This window comes from Typha latifolia, chromosome 7 (genome assembly GCF_019914945.1).
Source record: "Typha latifolia isolate L0001 chromosome 7, TyphaL0001v2, whole genome shotgun sequence".
In the NCBI taxonomy this organism is placed as follows: Eukaryota; Viridiplantae; Streptophyta; class Magnoliopsida; order Poales; family Typhaceae; genus Typha; species Typha latifolia.
The window spans coordinates 4,753,376-4,776,182 of NC_133092.1; the positions used below are offsets into that span (position 1 = coordinate 4,753,376).

Here is a 22,807-nt window from a genome sequence, read left to right on the forward strand (position 1 = left end):
TATTTCTAGCACATAAGAAGGTGTACAAGAATGCATTTCAATTTGTTTTGTACTCATGCTCTTATCCCTTGGCTGAGAAAGAAAGGCTAGTTAATGGCAAACAAAGAGCAATAGAACCATATTGTAAATTTGGGAAAAAGATATTTCATCTCCTTCTGAAATTTTATTCGCCCATACGCAATTGCTTGGCAGATGTTAATTTTAATATTAACAAAAAGATTGATTAAAATGATCTTTAATTTACACCTCATAAACAAATGAAATTTTTTTCCAATTTTTTGTAATAATTCTTTCAAGTTTCATACATTTTTCTTCCCACAACCCGACCCTCTCATTTTGGCATTTAGAGATTACTAATGTTTGAAAACGATAGAAGATAAAATAAAAAAAAAAAAAAAAAAGGCGAAAAAGTCAAAGTCGATAAAAGAAGTTACTCTCACCGTAATTTTTCGATGAAAGAAATTAGACTAAATTTATAAAAGAATTAAGTGATGCAAATGGCTCGTATCTGAATATATTCTGTATTTAATGGCTTGACCCATTTAATGGTAGGTCGTACCTAAGTGGTGCAAGAAATTATTTTTATATTTAATGGCTTGACCCGTTTAATGGTAGGTCATACCTTAAGTGGTGCAAGAAATTATTTTGCAGAGGTTTTATTAATTATAATATTTTATAAATCATATCTTATATTTTATCTATTTTATAATTTACATATCGTTTTTGATGACTTTTATAACCTGATCTCTCTTTTTTCTCTATAATTCCCGTTTAACATCTTGACTAAATTACTAAAATACCCTCATTATTAATTTTTCTTCGTTTTGCTCCTCCGCTGAAGAAGTCATAAGTAATTTAGGTATTTATAAATTATTTCATATATTATAATGGAATATTTTTTTACTAGTACTATTTAAATTAGCAGAAGAATTATAAGGAAAAGTAAATATCGTGTTATAAAAAAAACTCAAAAATAGATAAAATATAAGATGGGATTTGTAAAATTCACTATTAATTAATTGGGTCAAAGAGGCGGAGTTCATTTTTCTTTTAATTACTTTTATAGTTTGTTTGGCATTATGTTGTCCTCCCTCAAGTTTTTGACTATTTAAAGTTTGCACACCTAACAAAGTTCTCAAATAGGTGAGTTAAAAACTTATTTACTAGACTTCGTATCTTTTAATCAATAAGATAATTTTTACACGTATATAATAGTCGTTATCCGAGTTAGTACGCATGGATTAAAAAGCGTTTATATTGCTAAATGAATAAGTAATTTTAACAATCATATTTTACTTTGCTATGGATTATTATAAACCGCTCATATAATTCATAATTTTTGTTGGATAAAATCGTTATCTTTAAAAGCGATTTTTCTTTACGTAGCACTCATATGGATTAGAACTCAGTCTCATAGACTTTGTCGTAGCATTTACTATCCATTAGAAAGATTAATCCATATTATTATTATTATTATTATTATTATTATTATTATTATTATAAGATTGAGAAGTTAACAGTATTACAGTTAAACAGGTGAAATAGAAATTTGACTGCTAGAAGGCTAAGATTTCCAGCCCAAAAATTGATTAGTTGGGGATCCGATAATGGTCCAAAACTCTTGCATGCATTTTTATTCCATGACTTTATCTAGCATTCTAGAAAGCATCTCTGTTACTCTTGCAAATTAAGTCCTGTAATTATTTCTTATATTTGCATAGAAGATCTTATACCGATATAAGTTATTCTAATATTTCTTTGTAAGTTGGTATATTATGTAATAATTATACTTGATATGATAGAAAATTAAAAATAATAATTTATCAAATAATTAAAATATTTTTTATAATAGATGAACGAGGAGAGGAGTGATAAGTCCATGTCCCCAACTTTCTAAAAAAAAAAGTAATAAGATCAATTTTATTTATTAATCCAGTTAGTAATAAAGGTCAATTTTATGTATTATTCTTACCAAATTAGAATTAGAATAAAAGTTTTCTTATTTTTATTTTTATTTTTAATTTTTGAGATTTTTATAAATTAATCCTACATTTGACCTATTTTGTGATTCGCACCCCATCTTTAAGAATTTTATAATTCGACTTTCTTTTTTCTCTATAATTCTCATTTAACACCATAACATTATTTTAATTAACTAATATTAATTAAATTACAAAAATATCTTTACCGTTCCGTCTCATTTTCTATCTTTTCATTATCTTCCCCACCTATCTTCTCCATAGTTGCCATCACCACCACCATCTTTCCTCGTCTTCTCCTCACCTCGTTCTCATTCTCATCATCCTCCTTTCTCTTCTTCTTCTTCTTTAGGAAGAGAGAAAGAAGACGAAGGAGATAGGAGTAATTTAGGTATTTATAAATTAATTTATATATTATAATAAAAATAATTTTTTTTTAATATCGTCTAAGTTAACACAGAGTGTTAAATGAAAATTATAAGAAAAAAGAAAGTGCCGTTTATAAAATTCTCAGAAACATAACGTGAATCACAAAATAGATAAAATATAAGGTTTAATATATAAAATTCTCTTAATTTTTTTTTATCTCAATCTTATTCCCCGACCACAAGTGGCGCGAAGCGAAGCGAAAAAAAAAAAAAAAGAAATCTCAGTTACCAGGTCTTTAAATCTTCTGTCACTTATATTAGACAAAGTTCGATAAGGAATAGCCGAGATGAGGGCGGATAAGTATGTGATCATGGATAAAGACCCCCTATGAATCTATCAAACTCTCGAGAAGAAGGGGGTGGTCAAAGCAACATGTGATCGATAATTATCCGAATTCGAGAATAAAAAAACAAAAAAAGGGTCTCAGTTTTGAATAAGTGACGCAACCAAACGTATACGTATACTTGGTTGGACTGGTTGAGAGAAATCTGAATGGAATATTCATCTTATTCTTTAAACGATTATATTGAGGGGTAGATGTATTAAAATAAGATGAATAAGTCCATTTTGAACCTCTTAAACCATTAGAAACACCCCTCTACTTATAATAATATTTTAATATATTAATATTTAATCATATATGAGTATAAAAGTCGTAAATCTAGTCAAATATGAATCATGTGATGACTTATGGATGACAAAAGTAATGATAAATTAACAAAAGAAATTATGAGAAAAGGTTGTTCTTAAATGTTTTCTCATCTTATTTATGGATAGTAGATAAATTATTATCAACAGAAGCAATCATAACTAAAATAACTATCATATTTATGTTATATTACTTTAGACTCCCAAAAGAATCATACAAGGATATTTTTGTCATTTGGAATAGACTGTTCAACACAAAAGAAAAACTATGCTATGTAAATACTATTCCCCTAAATAATTTGAAGAATTGTTTCTGTTACTATCCATAAAAAAGAGACTAATTTATAAATATATATAATTTAAAAGCATGAAAGCTAGTTATGGGTTGGACAAAGACCAGCCCTCTCTGAACATAAACGTAGTTCACTAAGTTGTGCTATATTGTTAAATCATACTTTTAAGCTAAATATTGCTAAGCTAATGCTTCAAACTACTACGCTGCCGGATGGATCTTTTGCATCACTAAGTCTGAGCCAAACTATTTAGCTAAGCTAATCTATTAAATCTACCTAAAAATAAATAACAATTTCTAATTGCCCCTGCTAGGGTTTGGCGCCATGACCTTCTACCGTGAGGTGGTATCAACCATTTATATGTGCCACCGATGGTTGGTAATAAATATGTTAATTCATGAATAACCTATCGTAGGACTAGGGATTAAGTACTAGCCAATTTGTCAGGATAGTCATCGCATCAATCGTCTACATCCAACTATCATGGTCATATTCAAAATTAAATACAAAGAACCCATATGAAATTATAATTATTAGAAAAAAAAAATGCAATTGATATGCTAACAATAGTTCTTCTATTTGTTCGGTAAATCTAGAATAATTATTTTTTAAAACAAATGATTCAATTAGAACTATTAATTTATCTCTCTTAATCCAACTGTTAAAATTAAATACTACTAAATAAAATTAACAAGAAATATCGGTCATATGTACTCGTCACTCTTTTAAATTATAAGAATAAATTAGTCTTATTTTATTTCTCTCTCTTAATTATTCATTTGTTTATAAAAGAGAGAAATAATAATAATTTGGGAGTCGACGCTTAGATTATTAAGGAAACAATTATAAAGATAAGCAATAAAAAAATACTTAAATTCTAGTTTATTTATTGATAAATCGTCACATTTTATATATCCCTTAATTTATTAACAGATTTAATTGCTCTTTGTTTTAACCTTTCGTCATTCTAACAATCAAGTAGGCTTTCCCCTTAGACCAGGTTAAAGTGGTTATTCCTCCACCATGAATGCCACCCTATTGACCTTTGAAAGGGTTGACTCCGCGTCAGGTTTTCTCACCCTATTGAGGTCAACCCCTTCGTTCAAACACCACAAAGTGGCACCTCTTTTTCTGAAAAAAAGAAGTCAAACCCCCTCCCATGGTTAAACTCCCACCCCACCTCTCTCTCTCTTTATACTTATATATACCCACATGAAACAATTCAAACCCCTCCCAAATAGAATCCCCGCCACTCCAAAAATAAGTCCACGCCTAAAAGAAACCAAACCATTTAACCGCCTCCAACCACGCCGCAGTCCGACATGAGGCGAACCGCCGAGGTAGTCAACGAGGAGACCAAGTACAAGGGCGTCCGCCGCCGGCGATGGGGCAAGTGGGTGTCGGAGATCCGCGTCCCCGGGACTCGCGAGCGGCTTTGGCTCGGCTCCTACTCGACGCCGGAGGCGGCCGCGGTGGCCCACGACACCGCCGTGTTCTTCCTCAAGGGCCCCAGCGCGTCGAGCAGCCTCAACTTCCCCGAGCGGGCGGCGGCGTACTCGTGGACCGAGCTATCCCCGCGGTCGATACAAACTGTCGCCTCCGACTCCGGGATGGCGGTCGACGCGCAACTGGCGGTCAACGCCACCGCCGGAGAGCTGCGCGGGAGCCTGCCGGAGGTTGGCCGAGGGGTGGGTGGTGGATCGGAGATTGTGAGCTGGGGAGAGAGAGGAGGTGATCAGTTTGGGTTGCATGGGGACGATATAAGTGTGGATGATATGGAGATTTATATCTAATCTTTTTGTTATTACTTTTTTATTTTGAAGAAATAATTCGAGTTAAGGGGTGAGAGACTTCAGAAAGCTTGCTTTTTTTAAGGCAAAGAGATGTCCTCCCCATGCCAATACGCCATGCATGCATGCATGATGCAGTAGAAGGATGTTTAATTAAGAGGAATTCTTTAGAAGACTAATTTGAGAAGGGCTCTCTCTCTTTCCAATTTCCATGACAAAGAGAATTAAGAGGAACTGTTGTAGAGACTGGATATATACTGTTGCATGTTCTACTGTTTGGTCTTATAGAAAGGAAAGAGAAGATGGAATATGATCATTCCATTGTTGAATTATGGGAGGTTCACTTGTTCACTTATTGCATATATGGGCCCATCAGTGATTCATATCTTTTTATTTATTTTAAATTTGGTTAATTATATTTTCACTACCTCAGCTATCACTTAAGAAAAATAAAGTGAACATATTACTAACTCTTTATTGGTCTCTGTGACAACTTCTCCAAATATTAAACTATAAACTAATCTTCTTTAATTACTTCAAAATCTACTTATAATAAGAGAAAATAAAATTGGAGTGGTATTTCTATCCATCTATAGTTAGCTAATTTTTCCTAATATTTATCTAACAGAATTCTAATGAAAGGATTTTGTAATACAATTAGATAATTCAGAGGATGTATATATCCACTATTTTTTTAAGGGGGTGAAAATTGAGATTATCATAATATAATTCACCGTTTTTTTCATTAGAGAAGTAAAATTTTAATAGTGTTTCAATTAAATTGATGCCATATCACTATCTCACAAGCTTGGGTGATATATATATATATATATATATATATATATATATATATATATATATAAATTATAAACATATATATAACTAGGAGCCCTGTAGGTGCTACCTAGGGAAGTAAACATTAGAAATTTTGTGGAGTGGTCAACTGATCATATAGTGGGCCGGCAATGCACTCGCTAATCCTTGTCATTTCGGTCGGTCAAGATGGCAACATGGAATCATCCTCATGATATTGATATTAGCATTGCTATACTAATGTGAACACATAAGCAATAGTTTATCCCTTCCCCACTGCCAATTCCGACTTCTATCACAGTATTAATGCCATTTTGACAATAACTACTAGCGTAATATGTCTACATCTACATCTTAAATCATCTTTCCAGAACATATGTATCTATTCACAGATTTATATGAGTTATAAACGTGTTTATTCGTATTATAAATGAGTTATATATTTTTAGATGATTGAGATATTAAATACGACTCATCAAGTTTGTGTCGAATTATTGTGCTGCGAAAAAAAGTCTTAACTAAAATCTTAATCACCAAAAATGTATTTGAGACCTTCGCACCTTGGATTACTCTTAACTTGTATTGCATGAATCACTATTGCATAACTCATAAAATGAATCAAGAGCGCCTTAAATTACTCTTAACTCAATGAACCCATGAAGTCGAACAAACTTCTAAATCAAACAACAAATAATATTCAAAACTGCAATCTTTTAAGAGCCAACTCTTTTTCCACTTTTTGAGTGAATAAAGAGTTCTGATCATTACATACCTAGCTGAATTCGAGATAATTCTCTTTCAACACATAAAAATGAGTCAACCGCAATATGTCTGTCATAACCTCATAGTAAAGAGAACTCTACATCATTCACTAGGAAAAGCACCGTTATTTTGACAAATAGGGCATTAGATATAGATACATCAAACAAGTTGAACTCTAACAGAAATAGGAAAGGAGAGAGTTTTTTTTTAAAAAAAATACTACTGTTTGTTCAGTTTTAATCACTTCTGTACAAATGATAGATGTAATCTCCTTGCATGATACTACAAGAAACTTTCAAGAGCTATCTTGCTTCGGCTTCCTGCTCAATTCTGAATATTGTCCGCCCATCAACTGCAGAATCTCCTGCCACAAGCTCGAAGAATCAGCCGCTGCCCCGGTTATCAATTGTGAGCTGCATGCAGCAACAACCCAATAATCTGACTCAATCTCCCCTAGCAACTGATCATACTGCCATCCTGCGTATCCTACAAAGAATCTGAAGTCCTGAGGCCTAAGAATGCCTTTCTTGACCAAGGCAGCAGCTTCTTCTAAGCTGTTCCTGGCACCGAAGCATACACCAGAGACAACTTCCTCAAAGCCTGGGATTGGTGAACTTTCACCTGTCTTCAGTAAGAACATGCTGGCATCAAGGGGACCTCCAAAGTAGAGAGAACAGTCTGCAAAAGTTGTTGCTAAGTCGGAGTTTGATGGCTTCATGTGCTTGATCTTCTTGTTCAGTGGGCGGTTAAGGATGACACCAAATGGGCCCTCTCTGGGGTCTCTGGATCCCAGTCTCAGGAGGAGGACGACTGTTCTTTCGAAACTGCTGACTCCGTCAAGCTTTTCAGTCGCAACTAGCACACATCCAGTTTCTGGCATTGGAATGGGATGGGCCCACTTTGTACTAAGGCGTTGCAGTTGCTCACTAGAGGCTGTTCCCTTGATAAGAGCATCAGAATCCAGTGATTGCTCCTGAGTGAGAAGTTTTCTCAAAATTACAATAAATTGATTACAAAAAAAAAGAAAAAACCCAGTACACAGATATAGCTGTAACCACTGTATTATTTGAAACAATAATGAAATACAGTGAACTAGACGACTATTTGTCTTCCACTCTCAGTGGCCTTCCAAGGAAAATAATGGGTGACCTATAGCAACAGCTTTAAAAAGTCCTATCAAATAATTCACTTGCATGACACATGCTAAATGTTAAAGAGGAGACAGCAAATAACTCTGTAAAATAACAGTTCTCATATAGTTGTTCTATCGAAAATTTATTCATTGTGTAAGGTAATTATAAACCAAGAGTAATAACAATTTTAAAAAGAAAAGAACTAAGTTGAGGGTGCATCATTAAACGTCAAATAGAAAATTAAATATCAGGTAAGAAATCAGATATCAACTATGTCATTTCCAGCTTGTAGATGCTTAAGTTTTGGATACCATGTCATAAATTGTGCACCATACACTCTTGTTAGTTCCAATTAGTTAATAATATAAGAACTCTACCCCGTTACCTACTTGAAATGGAAGTACGGAACACAATAAATTCTTGTTTAAATAGTTTTGCATAGACACTGCAAACCAAAAGTATGAGCAACTCAAAATATGCTTATGTATAATACTATTGTTACTAATTTATGGATTAAATAATCAAATTATTTAAAATGAAGAAAAATTGCAATGATCAATCATCCTAAGGGTGGATCATTGGTTGTTTAGATATTAAACTGCCCCCTCTTTGACCTCAGATCTTGTAATGCAGGTGGGTGGGTACTGGAAATTGCCTGTCAGTTTTAGTATTGGGATAGGATTTCTGTTGGCTCCAACTGAACGGTCTTCAGGGCAGAGTGGAAGAAGGGAGGGTAAACCATTCCTAATATGGGTCTAGACAATTTCTTTTTTCTGATACTTCAACAAAAAAAGTTCATCCTCTTTCTGAATGAGAGGACCAAAATATTGAAGATCTTCAATGAGAAGAAGCAAATCAGCTTGAAGATTTCAACATAAATTGATTTGTATTTGGTAGCAGACATGTTTGGTCATTTCCCCTTCCATTTTAAAGTTAGTCAAAGAGGGTAGATCCAGGGAAAATAAAAATATCATTCTTCCGTTAAATTATATGTTGTGCAGGGGTCAATTAGGCAATCCCAAAGCTGGCTTGGTTATTGATAAGTCAATAACATGCATCACAAAATCCTATAAACATAGCATGAGATCAAATGTAACACCAGTTGCAATAGAGGAAGACATCTAGCAAGGCATCGTAGAGATCATTCAATCTGAACTAACCTGCTCCCAAGCCACAAGATTTGCTCTAAAATCTCTCCAGTCAGACAAGGTGTGGTTTGACTTGTGTTTGGAGTCAGATTTTGATTTGTCATTCCCTGGATTTCTTCCCTCTGGAGAATCTTCCTGAGGAATAGATGAATCACCGTTTCCTGCAGAAGTAAATAACTTGTGTTTGGCACTGCCTCCAACATCCGAATCATAAAGTATGCAAGTCACTCAACAAAAAGATTCGATTTCAGAAAATAGATTAACAGGAAAAAGTCAGCAGCAATTTCCATCTTTGAGATATTTCTCATTGACTCAGTTCAAATCTTCTGAATAAACATGCAATTCAAAAGTGTGGAAATCAAATTGCAGATTGGATGGACATAAAAATTCAAAAAGATAATAGATTTGCAGCGCCAACACACTGACAAAAAATGAACTAATGAAGTAGTCTTTTTCCTCATAAACATTAGTGAAGGCAATGTGGCCTCCAGCCCTAAAGAAGTTCAATTTTAATTTCCTCAAATTTGTCACATTCATGATTCCATTATATACATGCATTTCAACCATCTTCTGATTCTGATCCTTCTTAATATAATATGAAATTTTCAAAGGTAAATGATATGGGCACCTATAACCAGCAACTTGAATGGCTCATCCAAAACTCACATGAGTGCCTATAGCCAAACAACTTCAATGTACATGATACAGGATATTCTCAAATAAACAGCATAGAACAGCTGCAATACAAAGGAGAGGGAGCAAAAGAGGGTTCTCAAGGAGAGCAACATCATGAGAAGAAAAGGAAGAAGGAAGATATCCAGCATGGCTTTTCCATACTTCTCTTTAATAATAATTCTGACTGAAAAGCACACCCACAAGCACTGATGAAATCCTCCTTGTCTGCCTTTATTAGATTTGCTTGGTTACTCAGGAATCTTGAATAAGGAAAGTGCTAGACCTTAGTACGCTGCCTAAATCCCAGTAATGATCATCATTTACCTATTGTTACAAGAAAACATGAGGTTACATATTTTAATGAATCAGGGTATCTGAAGTTACTTACACAAAGAAAGGAAAAGTACCTATAAAGTGAGTTTGGGCTTTTGAGCTAAGAAAATAAGTACTTTAAAGCAGGTTTGACACTCTAGTCAAAAGCTTCCAGAGCCTACTTTAATGATCCTAAAATTGTTCCTTTTCAGACTCTTGTGAGGAATTAAAATCATTTATTTAATACAACCTGAAGAAAAAGATTTTTTTTAAAATAAAAGTATAGCTTAAACTGCAACACAAATGAAACAGTATCAGGAAGACCAAAAAAGAAAAAAAAAATGGTGAAACATAAGCTAAAATAATAGTCTGGCTTTCTTTTAATATTTATCTTATCTTTTCCAGTGAGAGATCAATCTTCTTCTTTTAAAGGGTTGTTTATGGTCCTTTCATTTTGGATGATTTTCTTTAAATAGGTTAGAGATACTGCCTGTTTTCCAACAGGGTTTGAACCATTTATTGGAGCGTACTAAGTAGTATCACATTTATAGACATCACTGGTCAAACCTACAGAAGAATCTAAGGAAGAACAAGAGCTAATGCTTGTCTTTAGCATATAGAGGTGCTTACACTATTCAACATGTCAATGTAGTACTGGGATGTAGGTTCAAAAACAAGTTTGCAAAGTATAAGAATGTAAGGGTGGATCTCATCCCACATGTTTGTACTATACCTGCAAACAAGCTCTCGCATAGAAACTTCACCGACCAATAATTAAAAGGAATTACAATCTACCATTTAACTGTATTAAGGATATTAAGTTAGAAGTTATGGCACAATTCATATGCATAAGAATTGTGCAAAGCCACAAAGCAAAGGGTGAACTCATTCCAGAACACCAGATAATACACTTGCAACCTCAGGAACTGAAGAAGCTGCCAAGAAAAAAGGCTGCCAGATAAAGAAAAAGATCAAAACTCAGAAAGACATAAGAAGAATGAAACTGGAGAACACATGAAGGTTGCTTCGGATCAATGCATCTGTCAGTGATGATTGCAGTATTCAAATCAAATTTCAAATTAGAAGGAAAATAAGAACTAACTATCTATAATGCAAAACCAAGATCCGAAACAACATACAGGAACCAAACTTATGCATGCCATATCAAAATATTCTGAAATGTTCAGTTAGAAATTAAATAATGCCTCTGAGGATAAAAGGAATAGAGGAAACTAACAAATGTGTACTCTATAACTTCAAAACGTCAGAAACATGGCTTATTTATTTGCAGACCTAACAGATTTCTTTGATGAACATCATCTTATTCTTCACTATAGGAATGAAAGTATAAAGATAAAAAAGGGTTGACATTTTTGCTGAATGCTTGCTCCTACAAAATTGATCACTTTACTAGTATTAAGTAAGAAATTGCATTTATAGAACAAAAAAAAATTAAAAGTGGAATTTAAGAAATTGGAAGTCAAGAAAGCAGGAACATAACCGGGGCTTTCACACTAGCTATGAAATCAGCAAATTATATCAAAAGTGGTTATTAAGTTTTACTCTTTGATCATTATGATATTTTGGACTTCACACGCAGATGAAAGAAAAGATCACCTAAAGAATTCCCCTATGATATAACTCGCATGCATAACATAACCACATGCAAGAGTGTGACATAAAAGTCATCAAGTAGCCAACAAATGCTTTGGAAACCTTTCACATAGTCCTAATCAGAAAAGGAGGTGCTTTAAGACTTCTCACATTGCAGAAGCTTATACAAGAAGCGAAGTTCATCCGCTCATCTATCAAATTTTATGAAACCAGGAAGAAGTTTCAACAGAGCAGATTGTACGAGCTAGAATTCCAAACCAATTTGAAAAAGAAAATTATGCCTATTTTTCAATCTAACAAACAACTAACTCAAATTAACCATTAGGACATCCAAAAAGAGAATGAAAGAAAAACAAAAACTTCTTTCTTTTCTTCCAGCCACGTCATAATCAAAGAGTTCCAATCTTCCTCACCAAAATCCACGTAAAAGACCCATATTTGGGGATTTAATTACTGCAAAAGGCGACACCCAAATGCCAAATCATGCAAAAAGAGAAGAGAAAACGTTACCCGAAGAAGAAGGGTTGTCATGGTTCTTCTTCTTCCCCGTCGCACTCACCACCACAACCAACGACCTCTCCCTCCCCGTCCCCCTCATCCTCCTCCTTCCCACCATCGGAACCCTAACCCCGCCGGCGACACTCCACCAGGAGGTCGTTCTCGCCGCCGGCAGAGATATATCGTACTTCCTAGGGGATCCGAGAACGAATCCGCCGCTCTTGAGATTGAGAGCCCACACGTCCATCCTTTACTCCTCCGAAGAACTCGAGATTCTCCCTTTGTTTTCGGATCTTTAGAGAAGGGAGGAGGGAGGGGGGGTCGTTGGAAACGATGAGAGGATCGAGGAGAGAGACCGGAGAATGGAGGAAAGAGTAGTAGTAGGTGCGGTCACCGCAGGTAGAGATAAGCTTGTGGTTCGCATCCCCAGACACTTAAAGTCGTCGTTTTCTTCTTCTTCTTCTTCTTCTTCTTCTAAATTATAACTTAATTATCTCACCACAAATTAATTAGCGCTTAATTATCTCTATTAGTCTTGTTGTATATATCTGATCCAGATGTTGTACTGTGATATTACTTTACTTATCCAATTGTACTAGATATTAGTACTCGAATATATGAACTTTAATTAAATCTAAAAATTTTCAAAAGATTATATTTATTAAATAAGAGTTAGCATTTCTAGATAACATAAAATTCGTTCGTATGCAGTCAAACCAAACATCAACCAAAAAAGATTTATTAAAAAAGAAAAACCCAACATCAATTACTCACCAAAGGAATGATTCTGAGAGAGATCCGAGTTGAGTTAAACTCCAACTCGGGTTCACTCGGTGGCTGACTCGGCCAGCCAGACACACATCGGGCCCACCACCGATCCACTTGTTCCCGAATCATGCTGCACGTGTTACGCACGAGATTAAAAAAAGAGTTGAGAGAGAAAATAACCCCCATAAATAAGTGTGTTATTTATTCCCAAATAAATGGGACATAATTCCTAGGGAAATCTAATAAAAATATTTTATATTTTGCTTTTATTATTGTTTACACCCTACTATATAGATATTATCATTCGAGCTCTACATTTTGTTTTAAATTTCTCAGAACTTTAATTATTATTTACACCCTATATATATATATATATATATTATCATTTGACCCGCTATATTTTTTTTTTTTAATTTTTCAACAATACCCTGTCATTAATTTTATTATATGTCAGTTATTCTATAGATAAGTTCAGATAGTTTATAGGTGAAAAATAATTGTAATACCATTGAATAAGTCTTTTTTAATTAAGATAAAATTAAATGGTGCACTATATTTTAAAGTTGAGGGTTTTTATTTTTTTCTTATCTTCACAATCAATAGAATATTTTCTGTTGTCGATATAAACATTAACTAGAATGTATTTAAAGAAATAATAAATTTACGGTAGATGTAAATAATATTTAAAACAAATAAAATACTTAATCTATTTCCCTAATTCGTATTTGTAGGATTAGACTACAAATTTAGTGATGATAACTTTTAATATTTTGGGTTAATTATATTTTACCCTCGAATAGTTTAACTCAACTCTATTAAATATCTGTATACTTTCAACTTAAGTATTGCAACTGTTATTTTCTTCCTTATATTTGATAAAACACATACTTAAATTTAAAAGTCCTCGACAGAGACAAAATTATAAATAATTAGATAGATTTTTTAATACATCTAAAATAATATTAAATTTTCTATGACAAAAATACTCATATATTTAATATATCTATCGTACATTTATTACTTCTTCTCTTGGGGTGAGATTCGATGATATGGCTTCAATGTTCTGTTTGAAAGTCATCTCCTCCTTTCTCTACTCAGATGATTGTCGCTTGTGTAAATTTTCTTGCTGTGGGTCGTGTGTGTGTCTCGAATAAGATTGTTTTAGGATTCTATTTAGTTTCACGGTGTATCTAAAATTTAATTAGTATTATTTTAAATAAACTAAAAAGAAGAATAACAAATTTGAAAGCATACTATAACTTTTATCACTTGTATACCATATTAAACTGCAAATTAAATGCCACCAATACAATCATATAAAGAGCATGTAGATTGCTCTTGGAACTGGACAAGAATCATTTCAAAAAGATGTAAAATATTGGCCAAACTCAGGTCCCCAGATTACGCTAGGCAGCTGATCATATTATAGTAACCTTCTTATAAGAGCTTTATTATATTAAAACGATTACATTACAGGAGAAAAATAACAACTGAGCATAACTACCGTACAAAAACATTCAATAACATTTGAGTTGCAATGTTCACACAAGACAACAGATCAAATCCATAAATAACAACGCAGAAAATTTGTTTCTGTGGTAAAGCAAAACAATGCTAGAAACTCCTATTAGTCCAAAAATATGAGGCACATCACCTCGTTATCCTCCTTATAACGGACCGTTTGCACTATACATGATGCTTAAGATCCATGTTGAGCTCCAATAGTAGAGAATTCTGATTTGCCAAGGAAGATTGCAACAGGACTTCCGGGAGATGGAGGATTCTGAGTTAGCAAGGATATGTATGAGCCAGATTTATGACGAGCAGAGTCATCAGATGAAGACAAAATCTCCACATGTTCAAGACCCAGCTGCCTCTTTATTAAATCAGAGTTCTCCTGGAGAACTTCAAGTTCACCAAAGGGCAGCTTCAAATCCAGAGCCTGGGGACCAACACCTTTCGTTTCATCCTTCTTAAACTTGATGAAAGGCATGCAAAGCTTCTGGATCTGCTTAAAGTTAGCATCCTGTCCAATAGAACTTAACTTTAATGCTTCAAGAATATCTTTGTCAGGAGCAAAGGAAGCACTTTCTCTGTCATATTTAGTTTGGAGTATCTTCAAGCATTCTTCCTTCCAACCATCATATTGCTCATTGACATATATCAGACCTACTGACAGCTTGTTTTCTTGTATTGGAGGAGCCGGAGCACCTTTTTTAGCCTTTTTGGGACCCAATTCTTGCTTCTGGAGCAGCTTTCTCATCAATACTATAGAGTCCTGCAGATATTTGTTAGCAATTCTTAAAGTGTTGTCTGGGGTATCTGCCTTTGGCCAACCTGCAGTTACTGCAAAACCATTCTTCTTTAAGATGTTTTTCCACACATGCTCCGCATAGTGTGGACAGATAGGAGTGATAAGCCTTGTCTGAACATCCATAAATCGCCACAACAACTCGCGGTTCATACCTCCTGCTCCACATGAAAACCTATACTCATCTCTAGCAGCCTGAAGGTCATAAAACCCAGTCTTGAGAGCTTCTCTGAACATGAAGCCGTTGTAGCTCTTTTCGGTTTCTACAACTGCGAAATTTATTTCGTTGGCAAATACTCGGTCAGCATAAGTAGACAGAGGGCCTGCTCTCAAAGATGACTCGGCAGCCAATACTTCTTCCATCCAAGCAATTTCTTTAGTAAGCCTCAGTATTGCAGCATTTGCAGTTTCAAAGACAAAGTTTGCATCATCCATACCATCACCAGCATCTGCAAGAGAAAATCTAGTGGCATCAGAGGAGAACTCCTCTATAGCCTGGCGAAGGGTCCTGAAATTCCCAGTTGATTTTGACATTTTCTCTGAATTTAGCATAAGATGCCCATTGCAACGAAAACCACGAGGCCACTGATGCTTGGGAAGAAGTGCTGAGTGGTTATAGATGCAAAATGTAAGATGATTTTGGATAAGATCTTTCCCAGATACTCGGATGTCAAAGGGGTACCAGTATTCAAATTCTTTCTTCATTTTGTTTAGTACAGTAGAAGGGATGTCAGATTTTGGATCTGGACCACCACAAAAGACATACTCCCATACTTCATCTGTCATTTGATCTGGCCTGAATGAAGATATATCTGATCCATACATGTCTCCATTTTGCAACAGATGAGCAATTGTATAATACGCCATGTAAAGGGTTGAATCAGAAAGTGATTCAACAAGGAACTGCTCATCCCATGGAAGACGAGTACCTAGTCCAAAAGACCGTGAACAAGCCCATTGATTCAGCCAGCTCAGTGTATGTTCAAAACCATTTCGTGTTTCAGAACAGAATGTATTCATATTCTCTAAGCACTCCACTGCCTTTTCCTTCCATTCTTCCTCACCATATGTTATGTACCACTGATCTGTGAGAGCCACAACACACTCATCCCCGGATCTAGACATGACTTTCTTCTCAGGCTCACTGTACATTACTGCCAAGCCAGACTCCAAAAGTTTGCTCCTTATCAGTGGCTTCACTTCTTGAACTTTTTTCCCTTTGAACTCTCCAACCAGCATTGTACCATCAGTAAAACCTTTCAAATATGTCAATCTTTTAGCCTCTGCAAGTTTCTCTTTGTCATTCTGACTCTTGATCTTAAGATCGAGGCACACCTTCTCTGCAGATTTGTCCCCAAATTCAGGGATATTAATAATAGGTATGACCTCAAAAGGCAGAACCCAGTCATCTTTGACTCCATATTTTGACCTTAAAGCTGGCTTTGATATTAAATCTTGCAATGCCATGAAGTCATCTGGTGAGTCACTGGGAACACTCGTCACTATGCCTGTACCCTTATCTGTTAATATGGTGAGCATGGGGAGCGAGTATATAATTTCATTAAAAGCAAGAGGAGATTTTATTGGCAAACCAATCAGATCATATCCAGACAACTCAAGCAAGCAGGTTGGTTTCTCTGGGACCCTGGATAGTTTCTGATAAGCAAGGTTTAATGCCGCCCTCTGTGTAAGAATGAACACATCAGTCTCATTAATCTCAAAAGCCCCATATTTCCCATCAGGCAGCACCCAAGAGTTTGTTTGTCCATACATTGTCTCAGGCCTCAATGTTGCAGCTGCCAAATACACTTTCTTACCCTCCAGGGCCTTCAACTTTGAGGGGAAAGGAGGGATGACCTCCATCTTAATCAGGACATATTCTTGTGGCTGAACACCTTCACCGGTCGCCCTATCATGATCTGCACAGGGTTGGCCATCCAATGGAGAATAGATTGTGTACCTCATATCCTTGACAATCTTTCCCATGTTCTTCAATTTCTTCATTTGCCATTTAACAAATGAATCATAAAATGGATTCATATCAGTTGTTATAAATGAGCGTCTCCAATCACATCCCAGTCCGAAAGCCTTAAGGTCTTCTTTAGCCAAAGGGGGAAAGTAAGACAACCAGTGATACGGATCTTGAAATTTAGCAATTTCATCATCTGAGAGACCAAAGCTTGTCATAATCTCCCACTGATATTTATCTCCACTGGACTTGGCAGCAGCCTTGGACCTCTTGCTCTTAAATTTATCAGGGGCAACAATGTTTTCCTGTTCAGCTTTGCTGTCATCAGCAACCTCATTGCTTGGTTCCTCCTCCATGGAAGGAAACACAGGGGGGTTCCCAAACTGTTTTATCTCCCGTGCAAGTTTGTCGGCAGAGGCCTTGATGGGCATTCCAGTACAATGGAAAGCAAAGGGCAAGAGTACATTACAACCACGCAGTCTGTGATAGGCAGCACCAAACTCGAGCTTGGAGAGGGTGAAGGCATGGCCCAAATGTAGCAAGCCATTCATGTAAGGGTAAGGGAAGTTACCAAAAAACTTCTCACCTGGCTCAGGGGGTTTGCTGCCAGGTTCAGCCTCAAAAACCTTGTTCTCTTCCCAATATTTTTGGACCTCTGACTGTATCTTATTAAGCAGGTCTCTCCGAGCATAGCTCCTTCCCCCCTCAGCATTTGTTGACATTTCTCTATTAGAATCAATAAAAAATTAGAACATAATGAAGCTTTATTCACTATTACATGAAATTAGATATTCAGTCACTGAAAGTACTAATTATGCAAAATCAAAGACATAATCTAATATAAAATAACTAAATTCAGCTCTTGGAAGCCCAAATTTGCAATAATGGTTCTTGTGATGTTATGGAACTCACATCTCAAGAGTCTTGTATTTTTACTAACAATAAGGTAGGAAATTTCAGCAAACAAACAGATCCACAATATCCAATGTCGGAATCAAATTTACTACATAAACCAACTGCACATAAATTCAAAGTAAGACACAATTATTAATCAATAAGATATATTTAACCTGCCTAAACAACACGAATAAGATGAAATCCTATATGCAAACTTAACTACCAAATTGAGCAACAAAATACGATATTAATCAGTATTATATAGACATTAAACTTTGGGAGAAAAGAAAATTCACTAGATCAGCTAGCAAGATCCACTCCAAAGCATGGTTTTATAAGATTGTAGGCGGTATGGCGGACAAGGGATTATGTAGTTCCTAGGCGCTAGGCGGTGCCTAGACGAGCAACCAGAATTCATGATGGTTAGAAAATTAAAAAATTAAAAATAACAATAATTAGAGAAGAAGTTAGTTAAGAACTATAATAAGCTATTAGAATCCACTAAATCATCAACATGTACAATAATTTTGAATTTCAGAATCAATCTACATATTAAAATGTGATTCGATGCTAATGCGATCGCCTAGGCAGAGGCTAGGTATTTTCTATCTTAGACGGGATCCTAGGCGTTAAAACTTAAAAGTGAGAGTTTTTTACTTTTTTAAAACAATGCTCCTAAAAGAGAAGAATTTCCAGAAAATTACATATTATTGATACAAAGATATACTGTGCAGCAGAAAACTTCAGAACCCGTTATATTCAAAGACCCATACAAGATTTGTGACTAATAGCGAGTAGCAGCCCTACTACAGTAAAGAAACAGAACTGAAAGCAAACATTAATTAGGCAATCGACCTGCTACAATCATCCCAAATCAAGAAACTGCGGCCCAGAACTGGATTGCTAAGAAACTATCCACTAAATTGAAAAATCATTTCGACAGAAATAAGAGTATTCTTGCGTTTCGTTGTTAAATTTGAGAAATTTTCGTTAAGGACCGCAAATGGAGACCAGAAGACAAAATCATAGTAAGTGGGAGTGTGAAAAGGAGCCTTTGAGATTACCTTATTCTCAGCTCCGTAGCACCCACGAAGTAAGAAGAGACTCTTCGAATCAAAGCCAGCGACTTGGGTTTCTCTCCTTCTATAAAAAGATCATTTGCAAAAAAATAGCTTGCCCTCAGTCGCAGGTTGACCCTCGTCGCCGCTGCACGAGGAAGAGAGCGACGCGAAGACGACGGCGCAAGGGCTTCAGGCAAGGATTTGAGGAGAAGAGCACGATTTAGGTTTAGGGGGTTGGATAGTATAGTAATATAGGCCATATAGGCGGGTTAGCGGTTTTACTCGAATCCACTCAACCCGACCCGTGATAACAAACCATTCAAATTAGATTAAACCGGTATGAAGTGAAATTTGGTACAAATAGTTAATTCGGTACCAAACTCATATTTTATTTATTATTATTTTAGCATTATAAAATTAATTTTTGTTAATATTTTTTATAAAATTTAAATAAATTACTATTGATTCATCATTAATAATAATACGTGGACTTTATTTAAATCTCAGCTCAAAGTTTATATAAAATTTATATGCACATATACGAATTTTCTAATAATACATATAATTTTCGCTCTTGATTACATTCTAAAATTTGGTCTTTCTAATGGGATTGGTGTAACATAATATAAAGTTTAGGCATCTTCGAAAATCGAAACGATTAGTTAAAAGAAATTTAGTGGGCCAATAGTGGAGATGTCTGAAAACATTGGATGGATTGGAACCTAAGATGGGATTTCTCCTATTGTCTTCATGCGCCATACACGTGCGCAACACCCCCTTCTTCGTCTTCCTCACCGAGCTGAGGTGGAATAGCGCGATGGCACCCTTCCTCTCTTCTCCATTTTCTTCTTCTTTTTCTTCTATTTCTCGTTCTTCTCTTTATTTTCCTATCTTTGCAGCCACCCTCGTCGACTATTCGACGATCCGAGTTGACCGTCAGAGCCTCGCTGAAGCAAGGATACAAGTCCATCCGAATCGCCGGTCGGTCATCTATATACTCGCAAGTCTAATTTCGTTTTAATGCCTTAATTAGCCGTGATTAGCTGATTCCTCTTTTCAGCTTAGTCGAAGAAATACTCTGGCCGGTGACCTCAAGCCATCACCTTGCCTGTGCGAGGAGCTTCCTCAGGTGAAGATCTACTCGTCAGTACCCACCTTTGGGTTACCGGGGCCTTTAGGGAGGCTGCGCCATGTGGCCTTCCACCAGCGGCTGCCGGATTCAATTCCGGTTCTGATGTTCTCGACCGAAACTTATTTGCCTAGAACATTTCCCTCTTTGTGAGGACTCTTTTAAAATGCTTCTTCAGTCTCTTTCCTTGGCCGCTAGCGTTGAGGTGGTGACACCGTCGCCGCACCCTTCGGCTGGCGACGTCGAAGGGTCGACGAGCTTCACCACTTCAAGCTCGCCGATTCTGGCCAACCACACTCCGTCAGTAAGGGGGGAAGAGTCTTCGGTGAGACTTAATTCTACCCATCCCCCTTTATTCCTCCTCACCTTCGCGAGGAAGACGAAGATGGAATGGACCCGTGGCCTACTCGACCCTTTTTAGCCTTTTTGGATCACCACAATATCTACAACCCAATAAACTATTAACCCATTAAATAAATTAATTAGTAGAAAGAATATATATTCATAAATATTAAATATTAGACAAATAATTATCAGGAAAATGATATTTAATAACATAGATGTAAAACCTACTTTAAACCTAATTATTTATTTTAGAAATTAAGGAATTAGTTATTAATTAAATTGATATAATGTTATAACTTATCAATATAATAATATTTCTTCTGCCACTAAGTTATTATCTACCCCTCCCTACTTTCGCTTTCTGGCTTGCTATTTTACCAAGTTTGTTGGTAGCGTTCAGAGTTCTCAACTACTCGTCTATTCGCTTTCTCTTTAGTCGTCCTATCGAGAACTAACTCCTGGTATTATTCAACACTATTTAATGATTATTTAACTAAATTTTGATATTATAAATTTTTAATGACCGATGAATTAATTTATACAACAATAAGAGAAATAATTTAAGATTGGTCTAAAAATATCTATAAGTATAATAATTAAAGAGGATAATTCTATTTAGAGCTACCAAATAAATTATAACAACGTATAGAAATAAATAGCTTATGTTTCAATATTACTACTCGGTAGATTGATTAGTGGAGGGCTTATCTTTTATGGCAGGGCAATGATCTTGTTGTGCACACCACTGAGGAGAATGACAAGAAACAGCTAAATGTAAGCTCGCGTTAGCTCCTCTCGTCATCATCTCTTACACAAAGTCAATAAAAATTGCTCGTCAATTAGAGACATTTTCTAAGTAAACAAAGGCTACACAACCCTTATTATCAAGCAGTAAGCAGTAAGCAGTAAGCAGTAAGCAGTAAGCAGTAAGCAGTAAGCAGTAATTAAAATAGCTAGAGATTTAGAAAAGATCCTTTGAACAAAAACATAAGTATCTTTTAGAGGAAACCAGGTGAATATCAAAACAAGATCCTTGCTGTACTCAAACCGTATGGTTTTGGGTCAAAATAGACTGAACTGTGGTAGCATGATGGTATAGTAATATTCACTCTCATTACAACTTAGTTCATAAATACTTTTATCTTGTCTATTCATCATGCACTATGAGATATATCTTATAATTTTACACGTAAATTATGCTAAGTGTTAATATATCAAATATTCCAAAGTTTTTTTTGTATTATCTTCTCTCTTTTTAAAAAAAAATAAAGAGTAAAACACTTCCCATACAAACTATTTTACTTTAGTAAGATGATAAAAAGTGACATAATTATTTAGAATAGAGTAAAAAGATTAGTAGTGTTTAGCATTGCACCAGGGATTCAATTTAAGTTGACTAATTTGTGTTCATCTAAGCACACAGTAGAATATGAGCCAACACAATAATTACATGTATTCGACAATTGTAATTGTGTCGAAAAGTAGAGAATATGCCAACAGGTCTACAAAGGTGCATCATGATCAAAGTTTCAAGAATCGATTAAAACCAAAAATGGATTGAGATTGGTCGGTTCCTATCTAAAATAATATTGATACCTAAATGATCAGTATTAAGTTGGAACGGTCTATTTTGACCATAATTAATCGATTTCGACTAAAACTAAGATGTTGACGCATTTAGGGTTTTGTAAGATTTAATCACATGAATACATGGCTATGATGATTGACCAGTGCTTTAGGTTTAAAATTTGCATTGGTTACTTAACTTTATCACTTTCCATTTCATTGATTTTTTTTCCTCTTAATGATAGTATGTAAATATATTGTGTGGCATAACTTTAATTTTGCCTAGCATCACATAAGATATATTTGGTAACATGAGCAATATGTCTTAATTTATTTATTACTATCGTAAAAATATTAATAACTCTAATTAGGGTAGTAAATTTGATTACATCTAGTTTATCCTAATTGCTAGTCAATGATAATAAACTTATTTATATATGATATTTTTCTACTCATTTTAGAAATTTGAAAATCCTAATTTTTAATATTTTGCATGTCTCTCTTTGAAATATTATTTTTTAAATTTGAAAAAAAAAAGAAACTCGAAAATGATCAAAACTTCAAACTAAAACGATGATTGTTAAATGCACATAATCAATGCGTCGATGATCCAGTAGTTTGTTTTAATTCTTCTCGTGATCACATTTTTGAAGCTATGAATTTGGCA

The 22,807-nt window shown here is 35.1% G+C and overlaps 3 protein-coding genes across 3 annotated transcripts; 1 reads left to right on the forward strand and 2 right to left on the reverse strand.

The window, feature by feature from the left end:
• The first annotated feature begins 4,600 nt into the window (after positions 1 to 4,600).
• Positions 4,601 to 5,326, forward strand: LOC140792703 (ethylene-responsive transcription factor ERF020-like). Its single transcript, XM_073143861.1, has one exon. It carries the CDS (start codon positions 4,672 to 4,674, stop codon positions 5,140 to 5,142), a length of 471 nt encoding a protein of 156 aa, XP_072999962.1. The 5' UTR covers positions 4,601 to 4,671; the 3' UTR covers positions 5,143 to 5,326.
• A 1,438-nt stretch (positions 5,327 to 6,764) lies between these two features.
• Positions 6,765 to 12,548, reverse strand: LOC140792762 (uncharacterized). Its single transcript, XM_073143948.1, has 3 exons — positions 12,107 to 12,548; positions 9,008 to 9,156; positions 6,765 to 7,687 (listed from the first exon to the last, which is right to left on the reverse strand). Exons 1-3 carry the CDS (start codon positions 12,339 to 12,341, stop codon positions 7,010 to 7,012), a joined length of 1,062 nt encoding a protein of 353 aa, XP_073000049.1. The 5' UTR covers positions 12,342 to 12,548; the 3' UTR covers positions 6,765 to 7,009.
• Positions 12,549 to 14,285: 1,737 nt separating this feature from the next.
• Positions 14,286 to 19,324, reverse strand: LOC140792358 (leucine--tRNA ligase, cytoplasmic). Its single transcript, XM_073143310.1, has 2 exons — positions 19,104 to 19,324; positions 14,286 to 17,868 (listed from the first exon to the last, which is right to left on the reverse strand). The coding sequence occupies exon 2, from the start codon at positions 17,862 to 17,864 to the stop codon at positions 14,562 to 14,564; it is 3,303 nt and encodes a 1,100-aa protein (XP_072999411.1). The 5' UTR covers positions 17,865 to 17,868; positions 19,104 to 19,324; the 3' UTR covers positions 14,286 to 14,561.
• Between the last annotated feature and the right edge of the window lie 3,483 nt (positions 19,325 to 22,807).